The sequence below is a fragment of the Leucoraja erinacea genome, chromosome 10 (genome assembly GCF_028641065.1).
Source record: "Leucoraja erinacea ecotype New England chromosome 10, Leri_hhj_1, whole genome shotgun sequence".
NCBI lineage: Eukaryota > Metazoa > Chordata > Chondrichthyes > Rajiformes > Rajidae > Leucoraja > Leucoraja erinaceus.
In genome coordinates, this window is record NC_073386.1 from 29,152,948 (window position 1) to 29,173,415 (window position 20,468).

General features: G+C 40.7%; 2 protein-coding genes across 7 annotated transcripts in view; one reads left to right on the forward strand and one right to left on the reverse strand.

Annotated features, from left to right (window-relative positions):
• The window catches only part of patj (PATJ crumbs cell polarity complex component), a 215,784-nt gene extending 214,270 nt beyond the window's left edge, over positions 1-1,514 (reverse strand). For 2 of the 5 annotated variants that reach the window (XM_055641833.1, XM_055641832.1), the window contains exon 1: positions 1,373-1,514. In XM_055641833.1, coding sequence (XP_055497808.1) covers positions 1,373-1,428 — 56 coding nt within the window. In that variant the 5' untranslated portion in view covers positions 1,429-1,514. The other 3 variants (XM_055641829.1, XM_055641834.1, XM_055641830.1) reach the window with 3 other exon arrangements.
• A 143-nt stretch (positions 1,515-1,657) lies between these two features.
• The window catches only part of tm2d1 (TM2 domain containing 1), a 42,051-nt gene continuing 23,240 nt past the window's right edge, over positions 1,658-20,468 (forward strand). The window contains exons 1-5 of one of the 2 annotated variants that reach the window (XM_055641836.1): positions 1,658-1,808; positions 7,339-7,525; positions 8,203-8,276; positions 11,647-11,755; positions 15,628-15,719. In XM_055641836.1, coding sequence (XP_055497811.1) covers positions 7,410-7,525; positions 8,203-8,276; positions 11,647-11,755; positions 15,628-15,719 — 391 coding nt within the window. In that variant the 5' untranslated portion in view covers positions 1,658-1,808; positions 7,339-7,409. Of the gene's footprint in view, positions 1,809-6,516; positions 6,707-7,338; positions 7,526-8,202; positions 8,277-11,646; positions 11,756-15,627; positions 15,720-20,468 lie in introns of those variants that run through there. The other variant, XM_055641835.1, reaches the window with a different exon arrangement.

Genomic DNA, 20,468 nt, shown 5'->3' on the forward strand with positions numbered 1-20,468 from the left:
CTCCTTTTCTCTTTAATCTGCTTTATTTTGTCTCATCTTTCATTTTGCCCCTGTACATGTCAACTTTAACATTAATCATCCTGTTAACCTTCTCAGCATTTGACAGTCACTGTAGTTATTTTTTTAATATATATGTTTGATTTAATGATAGGTTAAAATGAGGTCCAAGCTGCCCTCTAGCATTAACATAAGAGATCTTAAAACACTAATCAGAGAAAAACAGGAAACTAATTGCCTGACACTTTTCCTAACATTGGAACACTGACAAACAGGTAAACTTTTGCTATAAATTACTTCGAGAGTTTTATGATGGTGGAAACCTGTACGTAACTAAATATGCTCTTTTAAACTTTTTTTTTCGGTGATATCTTTTTGATCTAGGAAAGTATTTTGAACTGAAATATCAACTAATCTCTGCTTGGTTGACTATATCATTTGCCTCGAGTGCCTCTGGCATTTCTGTTTTTGTTTCAGCCGTTCTGTTTTGCTCTTGTGCCTTGGCTTGCAAGAAACTTCAGCCATCGTTTCATCCTTCCGTTGCATAAATAGAAAATCGTTTTTTTCCCAAAAGCTCTGCATAAAGGCTTGTTTTCAGAAGCTTATTAATGAAGATGGGGGCATCATGTCAAAAACTCTTCTTAAAAAGTGAAAAGTAGTTTAGCATGAAGAAAATTAAAAATATATATATTTGCTGGAAATTTGAAATAGTTTTTTTGACTGAAAAGTTACCATCCCTTTTCACGGATACTGCCTGACCCAGCATTTTGTGTCATTTTTGCCTTATTGTTAATAGTTGCCCTCACCAGTTTGATTCAATAGAATATGTGTACATCTGTAAAAGACTGGAAATTATGTGGCAGCTACTTTCAAGAAAATATATTTATTGTGGTTCCAAATGAGGTGTTATTTTTCTTTCTTGCCAAGTTATCCTCTATTTTACGATTATTCTGGCTCAATGCAGCAAATTGACAACCTGGACACATTAAAGATTATCTCATCATCCTGTATCAAAATCAAAGTAAGGAGAGTAAACCAGCAATACGTCTGTCCACACATGCGGATAATGTTTAGCAGAATGCCACTTCCTTGTGGAAAGATAGAGCAATCTTTGGTGGAAAGAGTAAACTTTGCCTCCTCTTTAACTCGGCAGAGATTACCACACCCGTCAGCTGACTGAGGCCCGAGCTCTCTGCTCGGCCACTGAGGCCGCGGCTTCCAGTCGCTGCGCTAACATTGGTCACCAAGCTCCGTCATTGGGGCCAGCGGCCCCCCATAACTTTACCTCGGTGTCGTCCTCAGCTGAGCGGCCGCTGCCCCGTCCGGTCTCACCTCACCTGCCTGCCCGCCCGAGCGGAAGTGATTCACAGCTCACCTGAGACAGGAAATCGTGCGGCCATGGAGTCGCCTCCCCCGGCGGCGTGTTGCCATCGTTGCCAGTGATCAGCCGGGCGGCGGGTCGTCCCTCACCCCCGGGCCGGGCCGGGCATTGAGTCTCCTCGCCCGGCAGCGGGTTGCCATCGTTGCCAGTGATCAGCCGGGCGGCGGGTCGTCCCTCACCCCCGGGCCCGGGCATTGAGTTACTTCCCCCGACAGTGGGCGGCCCAGGGACCCATCCCCGGCCGGGCGGTGGGGTCGCCATCCCTGGCAAGTGATCAGCAGGACAGAGGAACACTCACCACTGCCGGCCGGGCATCGAGTTGCCTCTCCCGGCAGCGAGCGGGCCAGTCGTAGTCGTACTACCATTCCTGGTAGTAATCGGCCGGACTTGGATCACCTATCCCCGGCCGGGCATGGTTATTGCCACAGAGGTTTCTAAAATCCCGTTTATAATATTCTCCACACGGGTCTCCCAGAGGCAAGCTATGAGGTTGTACAAGACAACTCCCAAGCATTGAAAGTGGAAGGTTTTTTTTTAAGGAAATTAGATTGCTCAGTATAGAGCAGATACAATACAATACAAATTTATTATCATTTGAGCCCCAGTGAGACTCAAACGAAATGTTGTTTCCACAGCCATACAAACAAAGACACTGTCTTACAGACATACACATAATTAAATTCACACAAACATCCATCACAGAAGCCACTGTGATGGAAGGCAAGTCTTTTCTCTCCCCTGTTCTCCGTGTCTCTCCCGATGTCCAAGCCCCAGGCGGGCGATGATGAGTCCCACGGCCATTTTAGGCCGCGCGGGGCGATTTACGGCCCCGCTCCCGGTCTGAAAGTCACAATGTTGGAGCCCCCGGCGGGCGCTGGAATGTCCCACGGCCATGAAGCCGTGCCGGGTGATGTTCGTCCCGGTCCGGGTTGTTCCAACCCCGTGACACAGAGTCGCGTTGCGGGTGCTCCGGGAAGCGGTCTCTCTCTCTCCTCCCAGACCCGCGAGCTCCCGATTCCCAGTTCACCGGACCTGCGGCTGCGTTGCTGGAGCCTCCGAGCCCCAGGAGTCGAGTTGAGTCACCACCGCTCCCCACGCTCCGAGGCCGGCCACCCCCGACGATGGTCCGAGGCCGCAGCCCGCAGGTGAGTCCGAGCTCCCAAGCATTGAAAGTGGAGGGGCCCAACGACAGCCGAGACCCGACAGGGAAAAAGTTTTTTCTCTCCGGAAAGGGAAGAGATTTAAAACAGTTTAGAGCAGATGATAATAAACAAGCAGTAATGGACACAAATTAAAAATACTTTAAAAAACAGCAAACACTACATTTAACTAGACAAAAAATAAAAAAAAGACAGACAGGCTGTAGGGGCCGCTGCAACGGGTGAGTCGCGCCGCCAGATGATAATAAACAAGCAGTAATGGAAAGGAAATTATTTTTGAAATGTACAAGGAACATAAATATAGCTCAGAGGAAAAGCAACAATTAAACCATGTGAAGGTGTTTGTAAAGCATGGTTGGGGTACCATACAATGTTTGAAGGATGCATTTTAACATGCATAGGGTCCTAAAAATTTAGAATGCTCTTTAGCAAACAGTAATTGTTTTCGGTTCATTTTCAATTTGAGATTAATAATGTTTTTGGTAATCTGACGTATTCATTCTGGATGAGGAGATCTGCAGTAGATTCAAATTTACTTAAAGGGCTGTCCCACTGCGGCGACCTAATTGGCGAGTTTAGAAGAGTTTGCCCTCGACTCATACTCGCAGCATGGTCGACACGAGGTCCTAGCAGGTCTTTGTAACTCTCCTTAATGCTCGAGAGTAGTCCCCGCATACTCGAGGCCTCAGCTAGGTCACGGCGTATTTTTCAACAAGCTGAGAAATGCCTGCGAGTAAAAAAAGGTTGCCATGGAAAAAAATCAATATTTTTTTTACTCGTAGGTTTAGTCGAAGTAGGTCGCAGTAGGTCGGCATGTTATTCGTAGGTAATCGAGAGTAGTCGAAGGTAATCGAAGGTAGTCATAGATAGTCTTCAACATAGTCGAAGGGAGGTCGAAGGAGATCGTCTTCACTCCACTATTCGGTGTCCAATTTTCCCGAAGCTAGTCTTCAACATAGTCGAAGGAGGTCTTCTACATAGTCGAAAGAAGGTCTTCAACTTGACACTTTTTCAAACTCTCCTCAACTCTTCTAAACTCACCAATTAGGTTGCCGCAATGGACAGCCCCTTTATGATGCAGGGCTAGGTGGCAATGTAGGTTCGGAGGAGGATGCACTATGTATTAGGTGGATATGAACATATATAAATGAACAAAAGCATGTTAGGTAGAACAATGAGAAAAATAAATTAACATGGGGAGAGAAATAGAAAGGCAAAATGAATTTTCTAAAGAAAAGGGATAGATTGAACAGTGTTGGTGTGCAGAAGAAATTGGGTATATTTGTCCAAAAATCACTTAATGTTAACATACAGGTAGTGTAAGTGATTAGAAAGATAAAACATAAAATATAGACACAATGCTGGAGGAACTCAGTAGGTCAGGCAGCATCTCTGGAGAGAATGGATAGATGATGTCAGGACCCATCTTCAGACCGGAAACATCACCTATCCATTTTGTCCTACCTGCTGAGTTACTCCAGCATTTTGTATCATATCTAAGGGAGAATATATTTGCAATGAAATGTTCTCCAAATTTATTCTTGACCAAATGATTGAGACAGGCTTACACTTACTGGAGTTTAGAAGAGTATGGAGTAATCTCATTGAAATATCCAACATTTTATGAGATGGACAAGCAAATGCGGTGTTGGTGTTTCCCTTGACTAAATCCAGGGGACAGCCGTTCAAGACAGAAGGTAGTGAATATTGGGATTTCTCTGTCCAAGAGGACTAAATGCTCAGCCATTAGATATATGGAAGACAGAGATTAATAGGTAGTAAGGGAATCTTGCGGGAAAAAGATCCGAAGGTAAAAGTTCAGCAATGATTTTATTCATCTGTGGACAGGCATTAGGAGCTTTATTGCCTACTCCGGCTGTATTTTATGTACTTAAGATAATGAAAAAAGGTTGGTTAGGGAGTTATGTGACATGAGCTGTCTTTGGTTCCAAAGAATAAATATAATTCAAGTTAAATAGACACTATAAATGGTTTATTTCTCTGAGTTGGAGGCAAGGAGGATACGACCTCCAGCATCTATTTTATGAATTCTTCTCAGAATCTAGGATGTCTCAATCAGATAATCTAAACTCCATAGATCTAGATTCTTCAATTATTCTCCACAGAACAATCTCCTGATGCCAGGAATCAAGTAGGTGAATATACACAGCACTAAGTCTATTCAACCTCAGCGACAGTTCAAAATTAGACACATTACTTCAATAGAGATCTTATCAAAACACCATTCAATCTCAGTAAGATTTGCCTTTGTACCCAAAACTCTTTGCAATAGTGACCATCATTCCATTCATCTTCCTGATATTTTATTATATCCGAGTGTTTACGTCCCACATTTACTGAATTAGTAAATTCAGATCCGTGTGAGCTATGAATAGCTGGGAGCTCAATGCTGATTCATGTGACAACAAACATGTAACCATATACCAATCTGAGAAAAATGATTAATTCTTCCTGTTTTCTATAATTTTAATAATTCAATTATTTGCTAACTATGTTATCACTTGAATTATTTTGTTATCAGGGTTTTATGTTGTATCTTTTTTAAAAGTCTAATTAGTGTACCATCTTCATTGGTTCTTATCTGTCTATTTTGCTAATTACAGTAGAAAACTGTTTCAGAAATTGTCAAATGTGATTTCCCATTGAAATTATTTTTCCCATTGATGTTATTTAATCATACAATGATTTTCTAAGACCCCTGACACTTAATGATAGATTACAGGATTTTCCCCAAAAAAGACATAAGACTGGTCCATGGGTTCCTCTTTTAGATGTCTATGTTAAGTGTTCCATATAAATGCAAAACATATTTATATTGTACATGCAAGCTTTGGGAACTGGCATAATTTATATATATATTTGTGTATAATTTGTGGGTAACAATACTAAATTTTGCTATTACTTTTTTAATACAATTTGAAGATCCAATTTTATGGTTGAATATTTTGTTCACCTAATTTGCATACAATGTTATGGTTATGCATTTATTATATCTGATGGTTTGGGGTACCCATCCCAGTACTGGTGTACTTCACAAGTGCATAGTTTCATATTTCATTAGCAACATCATTTGGGTAATTAAGTCTCTAAGCAATTCTATAATAATCCCACTTATTTCCTTGATACCTAATTTTTCACATGCTCATAAACATAGAGGGAGTACAGGGAAAGTTCACCAGACTGATTCCTGGGATGTCAGGACTTTCATATGAAGAAAGACTGGATAGACTCGGTTTGTACTCGCTAGAATTTAGAAGATTGAGGAGGGATCTTATAGAAACTTACAAAATTCTTAAGGGGTTGGACAGGCTAGATGCAGGAAGATTGTTCCCGAAGTTGGGGAAGTCCAGAACAAGGGGTCATAGTTTAAGGATAAGGGGGAAATCTTTTAGGACCGAGATGAGGAAAACTTTTTTCACACAGAGAGTGGTGAATCTCTGGAATTCTCTGCCGCAGAAGGTAGTTGAGGCCAGTTCATTGCTATATTTAAGAGGGAGTTAGATGTGGCCCTTGTGGCTAAAGGGATCAGGGGGTATGGAGAGAAGGCAGGAACAGGATACTGAGTTGGATGATCAGCCATGATCATATTGAATGGCGGTGCAGGCTCGAAGGGCCAAATGGCCTACTCCTGCACCTATTTTCTATGTTTCTATAATTGTGTAACAGTAGTCCTTCACCTTTGTAATTGTGCTCAATGATGCTTGTGCTTTGTAATTGTATGCAATAATGGTTATTGTGTAAGAACAGTGAGGAACACTTCAGTTTTGTATTTAATGATGCTTTGGTTTTGTGTTTGGTTCTATCTGTCCTCAAAGCCAGAACTACTATTCTATGATCATTACTAGTTAGCCTACATCCCTGGAAGCTGCAAATGGAGGACTTCTACTCTATTCATAACCCCTGACCTGCACACGAGAGGGAGAAAAAGCGAGCCTACTGAGCAACATCAAACTAGGTCCACAGATATAATATTCTGTGCAGGGATGAGGGACAATGAGGAGGTATTGAAAATATAGTTTTATCATAATCTACACACTGTTTCATCAGAGAAAGGCTCAAAGCCTCATGGCAGGACTCTGAATCGACAGTCATGAAATACTGTATCTCCAAAGAACTGTAAGATGCCAGCATCACCCATGCATTACAGGTACCAATGAATGTTTGACTCTCAGTCTGAATAAGGTTCTTGACACGCAATGTCACATATTCCATCTATGCAGAGATGCCTGTCCCTCTGAGATACTCCAACATATTTTGTCTATCTTCGGTGTAAACCAGCATCTGCACTCCCTTCATGCACTCTTAGCTGTTATCCTAAATTTATGTTCACTAGGTTTGGTAGGTTTTAATTGTCAACATTCAAATTATACACATTAAAGTCCTCTGTCAATCAGCCACACATTTCAACACTACCCTTAATAAAGATCCACAACCAGACCCTAGAAAATATGGACCATTTCCATATCTACAATCACATGTAAATTAAGAAATAAATTCAACATCCTCCTCAGCACACCCACACAGCTCTAGGGCATCAAAGAAAGAGAATATTGAATAATTAAGCCCTAAAACTCAGCACAAACCTTATGGTCTACTTGGTAACAGTAACCCTTTCCCTGCAGTATACGGTCAAGTTATGCCGTCTCTTCAAGTCACTTGAGGCATACCACCTTTACTATCTAAGTCATGAGTTCATACATGACTGTCTACTTCAGCTCATTAGTCACATCAGGAGAAACTACCGAAGAAATGACAATGCTGTTTTGTAATTGTGCTCAGCCTAGTTCAGAACTGATCTGCGAAGCAAATATCCAACTTCCTGCTCGGGCATCACGTGAGCATGTTGCAAGATGGCGCCGCCCAGGGAGCTATGGCCGCTGTTGCTGTTGGCTCCGTTTCTCTGTCCTTGTTTCATAAACGTCGCTTCTGTTGACATCGGAAAATGCGAGGAGCTACGACTCGGGCAATATCCTTTATATAACAACATGTTTATATTAATAGAGAAATCGGCTTTCCTCTCGAGCAGGTGTGATGGTGTTTTCGATATAATCATAATTAGGAACAAGTGTTTGATCATTAGCATGATTAGGAATCCTCTCGGCCGATGCTGCCAGAAAAGATTGGAGAGAGACTCGTGCATTTAAAAAAAAATGTGATTTCGAGCAGTTTATCTGCCAAAAAGTGGATTGCCTTGCAAACTGACATATGTAAACAATGAGCATTGCAAGTTTCCGATGAACTTCGTGACCATTGTACCTTAAAAGTATAAACGGATGCATTGATGTGATGCATACCTTTACAGTGAGCATTGATGCATTAACTTTAGCCAATATGATTTAGACTAACTGATTCTACAATATTTTTACTGTTTGTTCAACTATGTATGCACTAAAATGTACTAATAAATCAAGTTTATTGTCATATTGAAGTAATTTCATACAATAATGTTTAGGGTTTTTTTCCTGATGTTTATGTATATAATTTTCTGAAATATACTGAATTCCTATACACTGTGCTGCTAAATTTGTAATGATACTAAATTATTTGAAATATTAATGATTAAAATCAAAACATAAACGTGCATGCTTGAGGAGATAGATTTTAAGTATGGATAAATGTTTCCTTAACCTTTTGCTTCTGTACATATATCTGTGATACTCCCAAGATAAATGATATAACACAAGAACCAGAAAATTGCACAAATAATACTGCCTTTGGTAACACTTTTTTACTACATAATTTATATGAACGTTCTCAGTAAAAAGATGTGAATTGTTTCCTGTTTCTACTTGTATCAGAAGACTATTTCTAGAGGTGTGGAAGAACAGTTTGGATTTGGTCTCCATCCTGTGAGATAGTATCTGGCATTACTGCATTAAATCCTCAAGGAGATTACATGGTTAGGCAGATTTGTTTGAGAAACTGAAATTTTTTAATTCATTATTTTCAAAGAAAGTGTAAAGATCATTAGTTCTGTCCAAAACCTATACATATATTTAATAAAGGTATGTGAATAGCTTCTCTAAAACTGTTCTTAAATGGTATTCAAATGTAGCAAAGGTTTTTCTTTTCACCTAAGTAAAAATATGGGATCTTTCTTTAGTGTCATTTTGTTTATGTGATATAGCTGACCAATTGTTTGAGCAGAATGCCAAATGCAGTGGAGTCCAATGCGTTTTGCACTCTGTCTCGCCTGGAAGGAGTTCTAGGTGAAACAAGGGTAGGCAGGCACATCCTCTAATCTTATCTACTGCATCCGGATAGCATGCAACTAAAAGCTTTTCCCTGTACCGCCATACGCACGACAATAATAAACTAAGTAATAAACAAAGGTAAACTGAAGCTGATCTTGCGGAAACATACTCTAAGTTCCCTCTGCTGATCAGTACCTTCTGGGGTCCTACCATTGAGTACATCCAGATGATTAATGTATATAACATCAGCCAGCGTTACCTTAGTTGTTCTCCCAAAATACATTACCTGGCATTTTTTCAGACTAAATTTCACCTGCTGTTGCTCTGTCCATCTTACCAACTCACCACCATCATTCAGCAACTGAAAACGATCGTTCTTTCTCTCAACACTTGTGACCTTTGTGCAATATGCAACTTTACTAAATCGTGCTTCTTACAATCAATCCTTGCAGGACACAGACTTTCAACCACTAAAACAGACTATGAACTCTCAGCCTCAAATTAATAGACTAATTTGGATCCAATTTGGAAAAACTACCTGTATTACTGGGAACTTTGTAAGCCTAGCTTTCTCTGCATGAACTTGTTAACAGGCTTCACGAAGTTCACACAGTCTACATCACTTCCAGTACACTTAGTCACAAAGTTCCAATAATCGGTGTTCAATTCGGAGCCTCTAATGTCAGTGTGGTGGTTCTCTGTGACCATGTGGGATTTCTTTGGGTGCTCTACTTTCTTCCCATATTCAAAACACATGTGGGTTGGGAGGCTAATAGGCTGCTAAATTACTCCTGTAGTGGTAGAATTTGCATGGGGGCTCAGGGAAATCTGGCCTGATTAATGGGGATCAGTGTAACTGGATACATGATGGGCATCACTGACTCAGTAGGCTGTTGGGTATGTTTTTTTGATGTTTGACTGAAGGACTTGGTGTGCCTGTGACATCTCATCGGGCCTCGGGAATACATCCACCTTAAAAGCACACTAAGACCTCCAGTGCATTTTTTCTTTTACAGTAAGTTGTTCTAAGATTCCAACATTGCCTTCCTTGAATTCTCCAACTGCAATATCCATCAACACTGAATGTAAATTACAATTTTTAAACTAAGAATTTACCAATGTCATCTGGCTGGAAGTACAGATTGCCACTTTGGTCCATCCAGGACTTTGCACTTTCCCTGGTTACACGTCTTGTTCTTAATGCACATGTACAGTATTTCTGGATTTTCCTTAATTTTGCCTATAATTACTTTATGTAATTCTACAGCTAATTATATTCTTGCTCTCCCACTATGCTTTCTATACGTGCATCAAGAAGCATTTAATTGTCATACGCACCCGGACTAGCACAATGAATTTTTAACTTGCTGCAGCTTTAGAGGCACATTAAACACAAGCAACACAACTAATAAATAGCGAATAAATTAGCAGTTAATTTATGTAAACCAGACTCCAGTAATGCAACCTTGACAGTACATAGGTAGCTCTAGTGATGCTGCCTGTCCGGCTGAGTTACTCCAGCATTTTGTGTCTACCTTCGATTTAAACCAGCATCTGCAGTTCTTTCCTACACATTGCATCACATCATTTGTCTGTTCACTCTTCCCCTTTAGAATGCCCTACATCCATTCTGTTATATCCTTGAGACTGGTTCCATCTAGACAATGCACTATCTTGGATTTGTGTCTGGGTGTCTTTGCCTCCTACCATCCAGTCACTATGACTATTGCTCTAGGACACCTGCTTTTCCTCACAGCTGAATCTTTAACTTTGCCTAATTCTGACTGGTTGCACTCACCTGAATAATATCTACCCCATTTCCCAAGGAAATACTGTTTAGGAGGGAGCTGCATTCCAAGCTTTCTCCAACTGCCTACATGTCTTGCTTCTTCCACCTAGTGGTTAGCCATTTCTCCCTAACTGCATATCCTTTAGATATATTAACATGCAAATCCACATGACGCTTTGCTCGTTTGAGCTCCAAACGCTGGTTCTCAAACTAGTTAAAATGATAGTGCTTCCTGCAGATGTGTGTTATCTTGACTGCAAGGAGTATGTTGGTATTGTCTCATGCAGAGGCTATTCATGCACACAGGGCCATGCTTCCCAGAGTTGGAAATAATATCCTGAAACATTACATATTTTCCAACTCTACCAATTGGGTTCCTAAACTGCAGTATCACTTTCTGAAATATAATGTTACCTACAGTTCTGTCACTTGTCTCCATGAAATGATAAACTCTCACAGGTGGGTCCTCCTCACATCACCACTGCTGCCAACTGTAGGCCTTGCTGTAGCCTCGCGCAAAATTTAATGCTGGTCTATCATCTGTGCTCTCTGAAGTAAATCCTCCTCTTGCTCTGCTTCACTATTGTGGCTGCGCCTGATATAATGTCTGTACCATTCACGGTTGCCCCATCTAATGCTAAAGCTTGTGCTTAGGAAAGTCTCTCTTCATTTGCTCCTTGTTCTACTGCTGTTTTCTCTTCTAAGAACTCTCCTTAAACTCTTCCTATGATCAGGTTTTTACCCATATTTCCTAATGTTTCAGTATGTGTATTGGATGTTAAATTTTGTTTATGAAAATTCAATGAATGCATTAAGCAAATGGCATTTTATAAGTACAAGTTGTTCAAAATTATGTTCTTACAAATTGTGTAAAATATCTTGCTATAATATCTTAATCTGCATGGTAGATCCCATTGTTAATTATTTGCCATCCTCAGTTACAATTAGAATTACAAATACTGTACAGTATCCAAAAAAAATGTAAACACGTTAGTTGTCACACATTGTGCATGATAAGTAAATGTGAACAAAAATTACAGAACTTAAATTCTGTTTATGATGTAAAGTGAAATTATACACAGTGAAGATTTTTTTAATTCCTAGTTCCCTGTATGCCAGCACCCAACATCACCTGCAAAAATGATAGTGGGATTGTTAACTCTTTCAATGGAAAGGAAGTTGGTTTCTATAAGCCTTTTCCATGTCGAAATGTGTAAGTATTTTGGTTCTAATTATTATGTGAATAATTATTTGGTTCAAATTATTATTAAAAATATATTTCATTACTGATGATGAACAGTTTGGTTTTAAAACACAGTTTGTGTACAACCTAATAATATTTCAACCATTATTGAATCAGAGTTATTTTAGTTGAAAGAAGAATATCATGTTTGCACTATTAATTTTGATTTGAGCGGAGAAAATACGATTTGTAAGCCAAATTTTTTTTTTTTAGAATCTTGTAATTCTATGAATTATTTTGGAATGCTACATAGTTAAAAATTGTACTTATTTGGTACCGTTAGAGTTCACAAGGATTGGTTTTGGAATGATCATTTAGTCTTTTGAACTAGATATTTTGGTTGGCATATTGAGAACTTGTTTCCATTTTGAGGTTTGCATTTCTTAATGTCTATGGATACCATTCAATTTCTGAAATCTTTTTAATTTACCCTGAATTACTAATTTTATCCTGCCTCTGTCAGCTAATGACTTTTGGATAATACTAAAATGTTAATTGATTCTTCCAGCGTATGGGAAAACTCTTACAGTAAAATTAACCCGACTCTATAATGCAGCATTTATTTAGCAATCTATTGTTTGTACGGTCTGTTGGTTTTAAGATTCTGTTTGAAGAGGGAGAGACAGACAGGGTTAGGGAAGGAAGTTTGTAGCAAATCGGAATACATAAATGTATAGATCGGGAAGACCTGAGAGTGTTGCACCAATATGGCTAGTGTGGGCAAGTTGGGCCAAGGGACCAGTTTCCATGCTATCATTCTATGACTATGACAAAGGGTGGCGGGTGTATGAAACAAGCTGACAGAGGAGGCAGTTGAGGCAGGGGCCATCCCAACATTTAGACAGGTACATAGATAGGACGGGTTTGGAGGGATATGGACCAAACGTGGGCAGATGGGACTTGTGTGGCTGGGACATGTTGGCAGGTATGGGCAAGTTGGGTTGAAGAGCCTGTTTCCACACTATATCACTCTATGAGTCTAATAGAGAGGGGTGTGTATATAAATTATGTCCATGTTAAACTGAATTTTTAATTGAAGGTTCTGAAGCTAATGTTGTTAGGGTAAGGTGTGAAAACACAAATCAATGGGGACGATTTACATGGAGAATGGTTCTTCTTCTTACACTTACCCTTCCATATCTCTATGTCTCCCTCTCCCCTGACTCTCAGTCTGAAGAATGCAGTATAATGTGGATAAATGTGAGGTTATCCATTTTGGTGGCAAAAACAGGAAAGCAGACTATTATCTAAATGGTGGTCGATTAGGAAAAGGGGAGATGCAGCGAGACCTGGGTGTCATGGTACACCAGTCATTGAAAGTAGGCATGCAGGTGCAGCAGGTAGTGAAGAAAGTGAATGGTATGTTAGCTTTCATAGCAAAAGGATTTGAGTATAGGAGCAGGGAGGTTCTACTGCAGTTGTACAGGGTCTTGGTGAGACCACACCTGGAGTAATGCGTACAGTTTTGGTCTCCAAATCTGAGGAAGGACATTATTGCCATAGAGGGAGTACAGAGGAGGTTCACCAGACTGATTCCTGGGATGTCAGTGTCTTATGAAGAAAGACTGGATAGACTTGGTTTATACTCTCTAGAATTTAGGAGATTGAGAGGGGATCTTATAGAAACTTACAAAATTCTTAAGGGGTTGGACAGGCTAGATGCAGGAAGATTGTTCCCGATGTTGGGGAAGTCCAGGACAAGGGGTCACAGCTTAAGGATAAGGGGGAAATCCTTTAAAACCGAGATGAGAAAAACTTTTTTCACACAGAGAGTGGTGAGTCTCTGGAACTCTCTGCCACAGAAGGTAGTTGAGGCCAGTTCATTGGCTATATTTAAGAGGGAGTTAGATGTGGCCCTTGTGGCTAAGGGGATCAGAGGGTATGGAGAGAAGGCAGGTACGGGATACTGTTGGATTATCAGCCATGATCATATTGAATGGCGGTGCAGGCTCGAAGGGCTGAATGGCCTACTCCTGCACCTAATTTCTATGTTTCTATCTAGACCCAAAATGCACCCATTCCTTCTCTCAAAGATGCTGCCTTTCCCGCTGAGCTACTGCAGCAATTTGTGTCCATCTTTGGTGTAAACCAGCATCTGCAGTTCCTTCCTTGACATGAGCTTACCGTAACAATTCCATCTGTTTAATCAGATTTAACTTTCTCAGTTGCTGTTATCTTCAAAGGGATCCTCAAAGGGTGACTGATTTTTCCTGAGGTCTGACTCCTCAACTCTGCATCTCAAACCAAATTCCTGTAACAAAATTTCAACTGCTAGAAAATTATAGCACAATCAGATATGAATCTGAAATAAAAAGATAGATTATATATTCAAACTAAATTTCCATAAGGTGCACTTGGTGTTCATGATGAGCTGATATGGTAATGTTCAGATTCGGAATTTAGCATTGTGGAATTATTAGTGCAATCCATATCCTACTCAGTCGATAGTTCTGTATCTCGGTGCTTTATTGCACTATATCTTGCCACTTTTTAAATTGAAGGAACGCTTAGTGTTAAAAATTAGTACATACCAGAGATAATTTCTAGATTTCAGTATTAGTTTATTGTCACGTGTACTAAGATACAGTGAAAAGCTTTGGTTGCGTGCATGGATGGAAATTGCTTTTAAAACATGGGGGAGACACAATGAAGTCTGACAGCTAGGTCAGGGGTTTGCAACCTACGGCCCACAGGCCGGATCCAGTCTGTAACCCGAACTCATCCGGCCCACAGGCGTATTTGTTCAATTAGTTTTCACGACTTGGGAACTGCAGCCAGTCCCGGGGCACACAGGGGGCCTGGGCTCTACAGCAAGTCCTGGAGCAAGCGAGCCGACCTACTTGGGCGCTGTCAATGCAAACTGGAGTATGTGTACCACCTTGCTTCTTCTTCTTATCGAGTCCACACACAAGATTAGAAGTTGTTCAGACAGAGCTGAACACACTTCTCAACATCTGCATACAATGGTGTCTATGTCTTGGCTTCTGGTGCGTGGTGGTGGAACGATTGGTGAAAACAGGGCCACAACGTGGATGCTCTTTCCTTGACCCCTACTGCTTAGCTTCCTGAAGTTGATCACTACCTCTTTTGTCTTGCTGACATTTAGAGAAAGGTTGTTGTCACGACACCAGGACACGAGGTTCTCGATCTCCTTCCTGTACTCTGTCTCATCGTTATTTGATATCCAGCCCACAGTGGTGGTGTCATCTGCGAATTTGTAAATTGATTTAGATTTGTACATGACTGCACAGTCGTGGGTGTACAAGGAATAAAGAAGGATGCTGAGAACACATCCTTGTAGAGCAACAGTGTTGATGATTATCACATAGGATGATTTGGCCCATATCAGTGATTGGGGTCGGTTGCTTAGGAAGTCGAGGATCCAGTTGCAGAGATGAATGCTGACTCAAGTCCCGCGAGTGTGGTGATGAGCTTGGATGGTAAATAACCCCTTGGTTATGGGTGGCAGTGATGCAGCTGGTAGAGCTGCTGCCTCACAGCACCAGGAACTTGGGTTCGATCCTGACCTCGGGTGCTGTCTGTGTGGAGTTTACATGTTCTCCCTGTGACCAGGAGAGTTTGGTGCTCCAGTTTCTTCCCACATCCCAAAGATGTACATGTTTGTAGGTTAATTGGTCATTGTAAAATTGCCCCTAAGATGCAGGGTATGAATGAGAAAGTGGGATAACATAGAACTACAGTGATCAGGTAATCAATGGACAGCGTGCACCTGGTGGGTCAAGACCTGTTTCGATGATGAATCTCTTAAATTAAAGCTTGATTTAAGGTAACGCTCATCGCATAGGTACAGTGATTTTAATTTTTTAATTTTTTTCTTTAAGGACTGGTTATTCATATAAAGTGGCTGTGGCTCTTTCTTTATTTCTTGGATGGCTGGGAGCAGACAGATTCTACTTGGGATATCCAGCTTTGGGTAAGGGAAATTTATTTTTTAAATGCCAGAAATTTGTACTATCATTTAGTAAATTTACAAAACATAAAATTGCTATATTTTCTGTAAATAGAATATAGAACAATACAGCTCAGGAACATAGAAACATAGAAAATAGGTGCAGGAGTAGGCCATTCGGCCCTTCGAGCCTGCACCGCCATTCAATATGATCATGGCTGATCATCGAACTCAGTATCCTGTACCTGCCTTCTCTCCATACCCCTTGATCCCTTTAGCCACAAGGGCCACATCTAACTCCCTCTTAAATATAGCCAATGAACTGGCCGCAACTACCTTCTGTGGCAGAGAATTCCAGAGATTCACCACTCTCTGTGTGAAAAATGTTTTCTTCATCTCGGTCCTAAAAGATTTCCCCCTTATCCTTAAACTGTATGACCCCTTGTTCTGGACTTCCCCAAAATCGGGAACAATCTTCCTGCATCTAGCCTGTCCAACCCCTTAATATTTTTGTAAGTTTCTATAAGATCCCCCCTCAATCTTCTAAATTCTAGCGAGTACAAGCCGAGTCTATCCAGTCTTTCTTCATATGAAAGTCCTGACATCCCAGGAATCAGTCTGGTGAACTTTCTCTGTACTCCCTCTATGGCAAGAATGTTTTTCCTCAGATTAGGAGACCAAAACTGTACACAATAATCCAGGTGTGGTCTCACCAAGACCCTGTACAACTGCAGTAGAACCTCCCTGCTCCTATATTCAAATCCTTTTGCTATGAATGCTAACATACCATTCGCTTTCTTCACTGCCTGCTGCACCGGCATGCCTACCTTTAATGACTGGTGTACCATGACACCCAGGTCTTGTTGCATCTCCCCTTTTCCTAATCAGCCACCATTCAGATAAAAGTCTACTTTCCTGTTTTTGCCACCAAAATGGATAACCTCACATTTATCCACATTATACTGCATCTGCCATGCATTTGCCCACTCACCCAGCCTATCCAAGTCACCTTGCAGCCTCCTAGAATCCTCCTCACAGCTAACACTGCCCCCCAGCTTCGTGTCATCCGCAAAATTGGAGATGTTGCATTCAATTCCCTCGTCCAAATCATTAATATATATTGTAAATAGCTGGGGTCCCAGCACTGAGCCTTGCGGTACCCCACTAGTCACTGCCTGCCATTGTGAAAAGGACCCGTTTACTCCTACTCTTTGCTGCCTGTCTGGCAGCCAGTTCTCTATCCACATCAATACTGAACCCCCAATACCATGTGCTTTAAGTTTGTAAACTAATCTCTTATGTGGGACCTTGTCGAAAGCCTTCTGAAAGTCCAGATATGACACATCCCCTGGTTCTCCCTTATCCACTCTACTAGTTACATCCTCAAAAAATTCTATAAGATTCGTCAGACATGATTTACCTTTCATAAATCCATGCTGACTTTGTCCAATGATTTCACCACTTTCTAAATGTGCTGCTATCCCATCTTTAATAACTGATTCTAGCAGTTTCCCCATTACCGATGTTAGACTAACTGGTCTGTAATTCCCCGTTTTCTCTCCCCCTCCCTTTTTAAACAGTGGGGTTACATTAGCTACCCTCCAATCCTCAGGAACTACTCCAGAATCTAAAGAGTTTTGAAAAATTATCACTAATGCATCCACTATTTCTGCGGCTACTTCCTTAAGTACTCTGGGATGCAGCCTATCTGGCCCTGGGGATTTATCGGCCTTTAATCCATTCAATTTACCTAACACCACTTCCCTGCTAACCTGGTTTCACTCAGTTCCTCCATCTCATTTATAACAATTACAGCACAGAAACAGGCCATCTCGACCCTTCTAGTCCGTGCCGAAGACGTATTCTCCCCTAGTCCCATATACCTGCACTCAGACCATAACCCTCCATTCCTTTCCCATCCATATAACTATCCAATTTATTTTTAAATGATAAAAACGAACCTGCCTCCACCACCTTCACTGGAAGCTCCTTCCACACAGCCACCACTCTGAGTAAAGAAGTTCCCCCTCATGTTACCCCTAAACTTCTGTCCCTTAATTCTCAAGTCATGTCCCCTTGTTTGATTCTTCCCGACTCTCAGTGGGAAAAGCTTATCCTCGTCAACTCTGTCTATCCCTCTCATCATTTTAAAGACCTCTATCAAGTCCCCCCTTTACCTTCTGCGCTCCAAAGAATAAAGCCCTAACTTGTTCAACCTTTCTCTGTAACTTAGTTGCTGAAACCCAGGCAACATTCTAGTAAATCTCCTCTGTACTCTCTCTATTTTGTTGACATCCTTCCTATAATTATGACTAAGCCAGTTCCGAATCAAAATGATCAAGTCATCATGAATCCCATACATCTTAATCTTCTGGATCAGTCTACCATGGAGGACTTTATCAAAAGCCTTACTAAAATCCATGTATATAAAAATTCACCCCCCCCACCTTCAGCAATCTCCTTTGTCACCTCCCCAGAAAACTCAATCAAGTTAGTGAGACACAACAAAGTCGTGCTGCCTATCCTTAATTAACCCATTCTATTCCAAATAAGAGTATATTCAATCTCAACAAATTCTCTCCAGTAGTTTCCCTATCACCGACGTGATGCTCACAGACCTATAGATCCCTGGATTATCTCTACTTTTCTTAAACAAAAGAACAATATTGGCCACACTCCAGTCCTCCAGGACCTTGCCTGTGCCTAGAAAAAGCAAAGATCCTCTTCAAGGCCCCACAATCACCTCTCTTGTCGCCTTCAATAACCTGGGATAATTCCCGAAAGGCCCTGGCGTATCCACCTTAATGTTCTTCGCACCACCACCTCCTGAATCTCAAACTCGTCTCATATATTGGTATTTTCCACATTGACCTCACTGTCCTTCAAGTCCTTCTTCTAGGTGAATACAGATGCGAAGTATTTATTTAGTACCCCCCCTACATCTTCAGACTCCAAGCATAGTATCCCTTCTTTACCTTTGAGCAGTCCTACCTTCTCCGTGTTTCATTTTTAACATGCGTATAAAAAGTTTGGGGATTTTCCTTAATCGGATTTACCAATGGCATATCATGGCCCTTTCTGACCCTCCTACTAATCGCCTGCTTGAGTTCTTTCGTACTCATTTCATATTCCACATAATGCCACCTGGTGTCTGATGCCACCTTCTTACACCCAACATACACTTCCTTTTTCTTTCTAACCAAGTTTACAATCCCCTTGGCCTTCCACGGTTCCTTAACCTTGCTCCTCCTCGCTCATCCCTACTGGAACATGCCGATCCTGCACTTTGATCAGCTGGCCTTTAAATGACATTACATGTTCTCTGTGGACTTACCCAATAACAACTGATCCCAATTTACACTCCTACCCGATGACATTGTAATCTGCTTATTACAACAAAATATTTTAGCATTCCTATTTAAATGGAAATATCTCTACATACAAAAAGCATTCAGTTAAATTGCATTACTGCCACTGTATCTCTTAAATATGCAATTTTGTGATAGCATTTAAGGATATAATTGCATTTATCCAAATGAATACTACTGGAAAGTAAACCAACTATAATTAATTGAAAAGTTTCTGCATTCTGTCTGTAAATTACAATGGTCCTTTTTCCATTATTATTAATAATCCTTTAGAATGCAACTTAAAAGTCTGTTCAAACATACCTTATAAATATCTTTGCATGAAGCATGCTTTCCAGTCTCCTTCCACTTGAATATCTTGAATATGATGAATGGTTTTGTTTCCATTTCAATATTTAAGGGAAAAAATCCCAGAATCATTTAATCTTTAATGGTAACTAATTTTTATCTTGCATCTGTACAGTTTGTATCTTGTGTGTGCTACAAGTATTGTGCAGTTCGCATGCATTATTATTATCCCCGTCACTATTATGTAAAGCATAGATTTGAGAACAGGAACTCCTTTCATTTTAATACTGCAGACCTATTTGGTGATATCTTCACAAGACAACACAAAGATACTAACTTTTTCTTTCTAACCAAGTTTACAATCCCCTTGGCCTTCCACGGTTCCTTAACCTTGCTCCTCCTCGCTCATCCCTACTGGAACATGAAGAAGGGTTTCGGCCCGAAACGTTGCCTATTTCCTTCGCTCCATAGATGCTGCTGCACCCGCTGAGTTTCTCCAGCTTTTCTGTGTAACCTTCGATTCTCCAGCATCTGCAGTTCCCTCTTAAACACAAAGATACTAATATTGCAGAGAGGGAGATGGAAGAGCAATTTTTACAATACTTTTTCCTCGTGCCTAGTTTCTTAAAACTCTTCTTCCACTTAGGCTCTCACATCAATCAAGGCATTGCAACCTCTTACTATTCAAACATCCAAATTCTATTGTGGAATATTCTGTTTGTCAGATATGAAATACAAATTAGGTATAAAAAAGCGTAAAGTGCATGTATTTTCATCAAGTAACTAAAAGGTTGCAGGTAATTAAACAGCTTATTGATATTGGAAATGTTTTCCACCTTTTGCATCCAATGTTGTTTGGTTAGCATCAGACAGCATGGATGCAGGCCGTTCGGACCAACTTAGCCATGACGACCATCAGCACTAGTCCCATCTACCTGCAATCTTTTCACTCTCATCTTAAACCTATGCCTTCTGGTACTTGATTTCATCTACTCAGGGTAAAAGACTCAAATATAAAAAAATATTGGCTAAAATAAATCTCCATGTTGCATTGCCCAAGTGAAATTATCCATCGTTGCACAACAGCAGAATGATTGATGTCAAATAGATTCCCTGC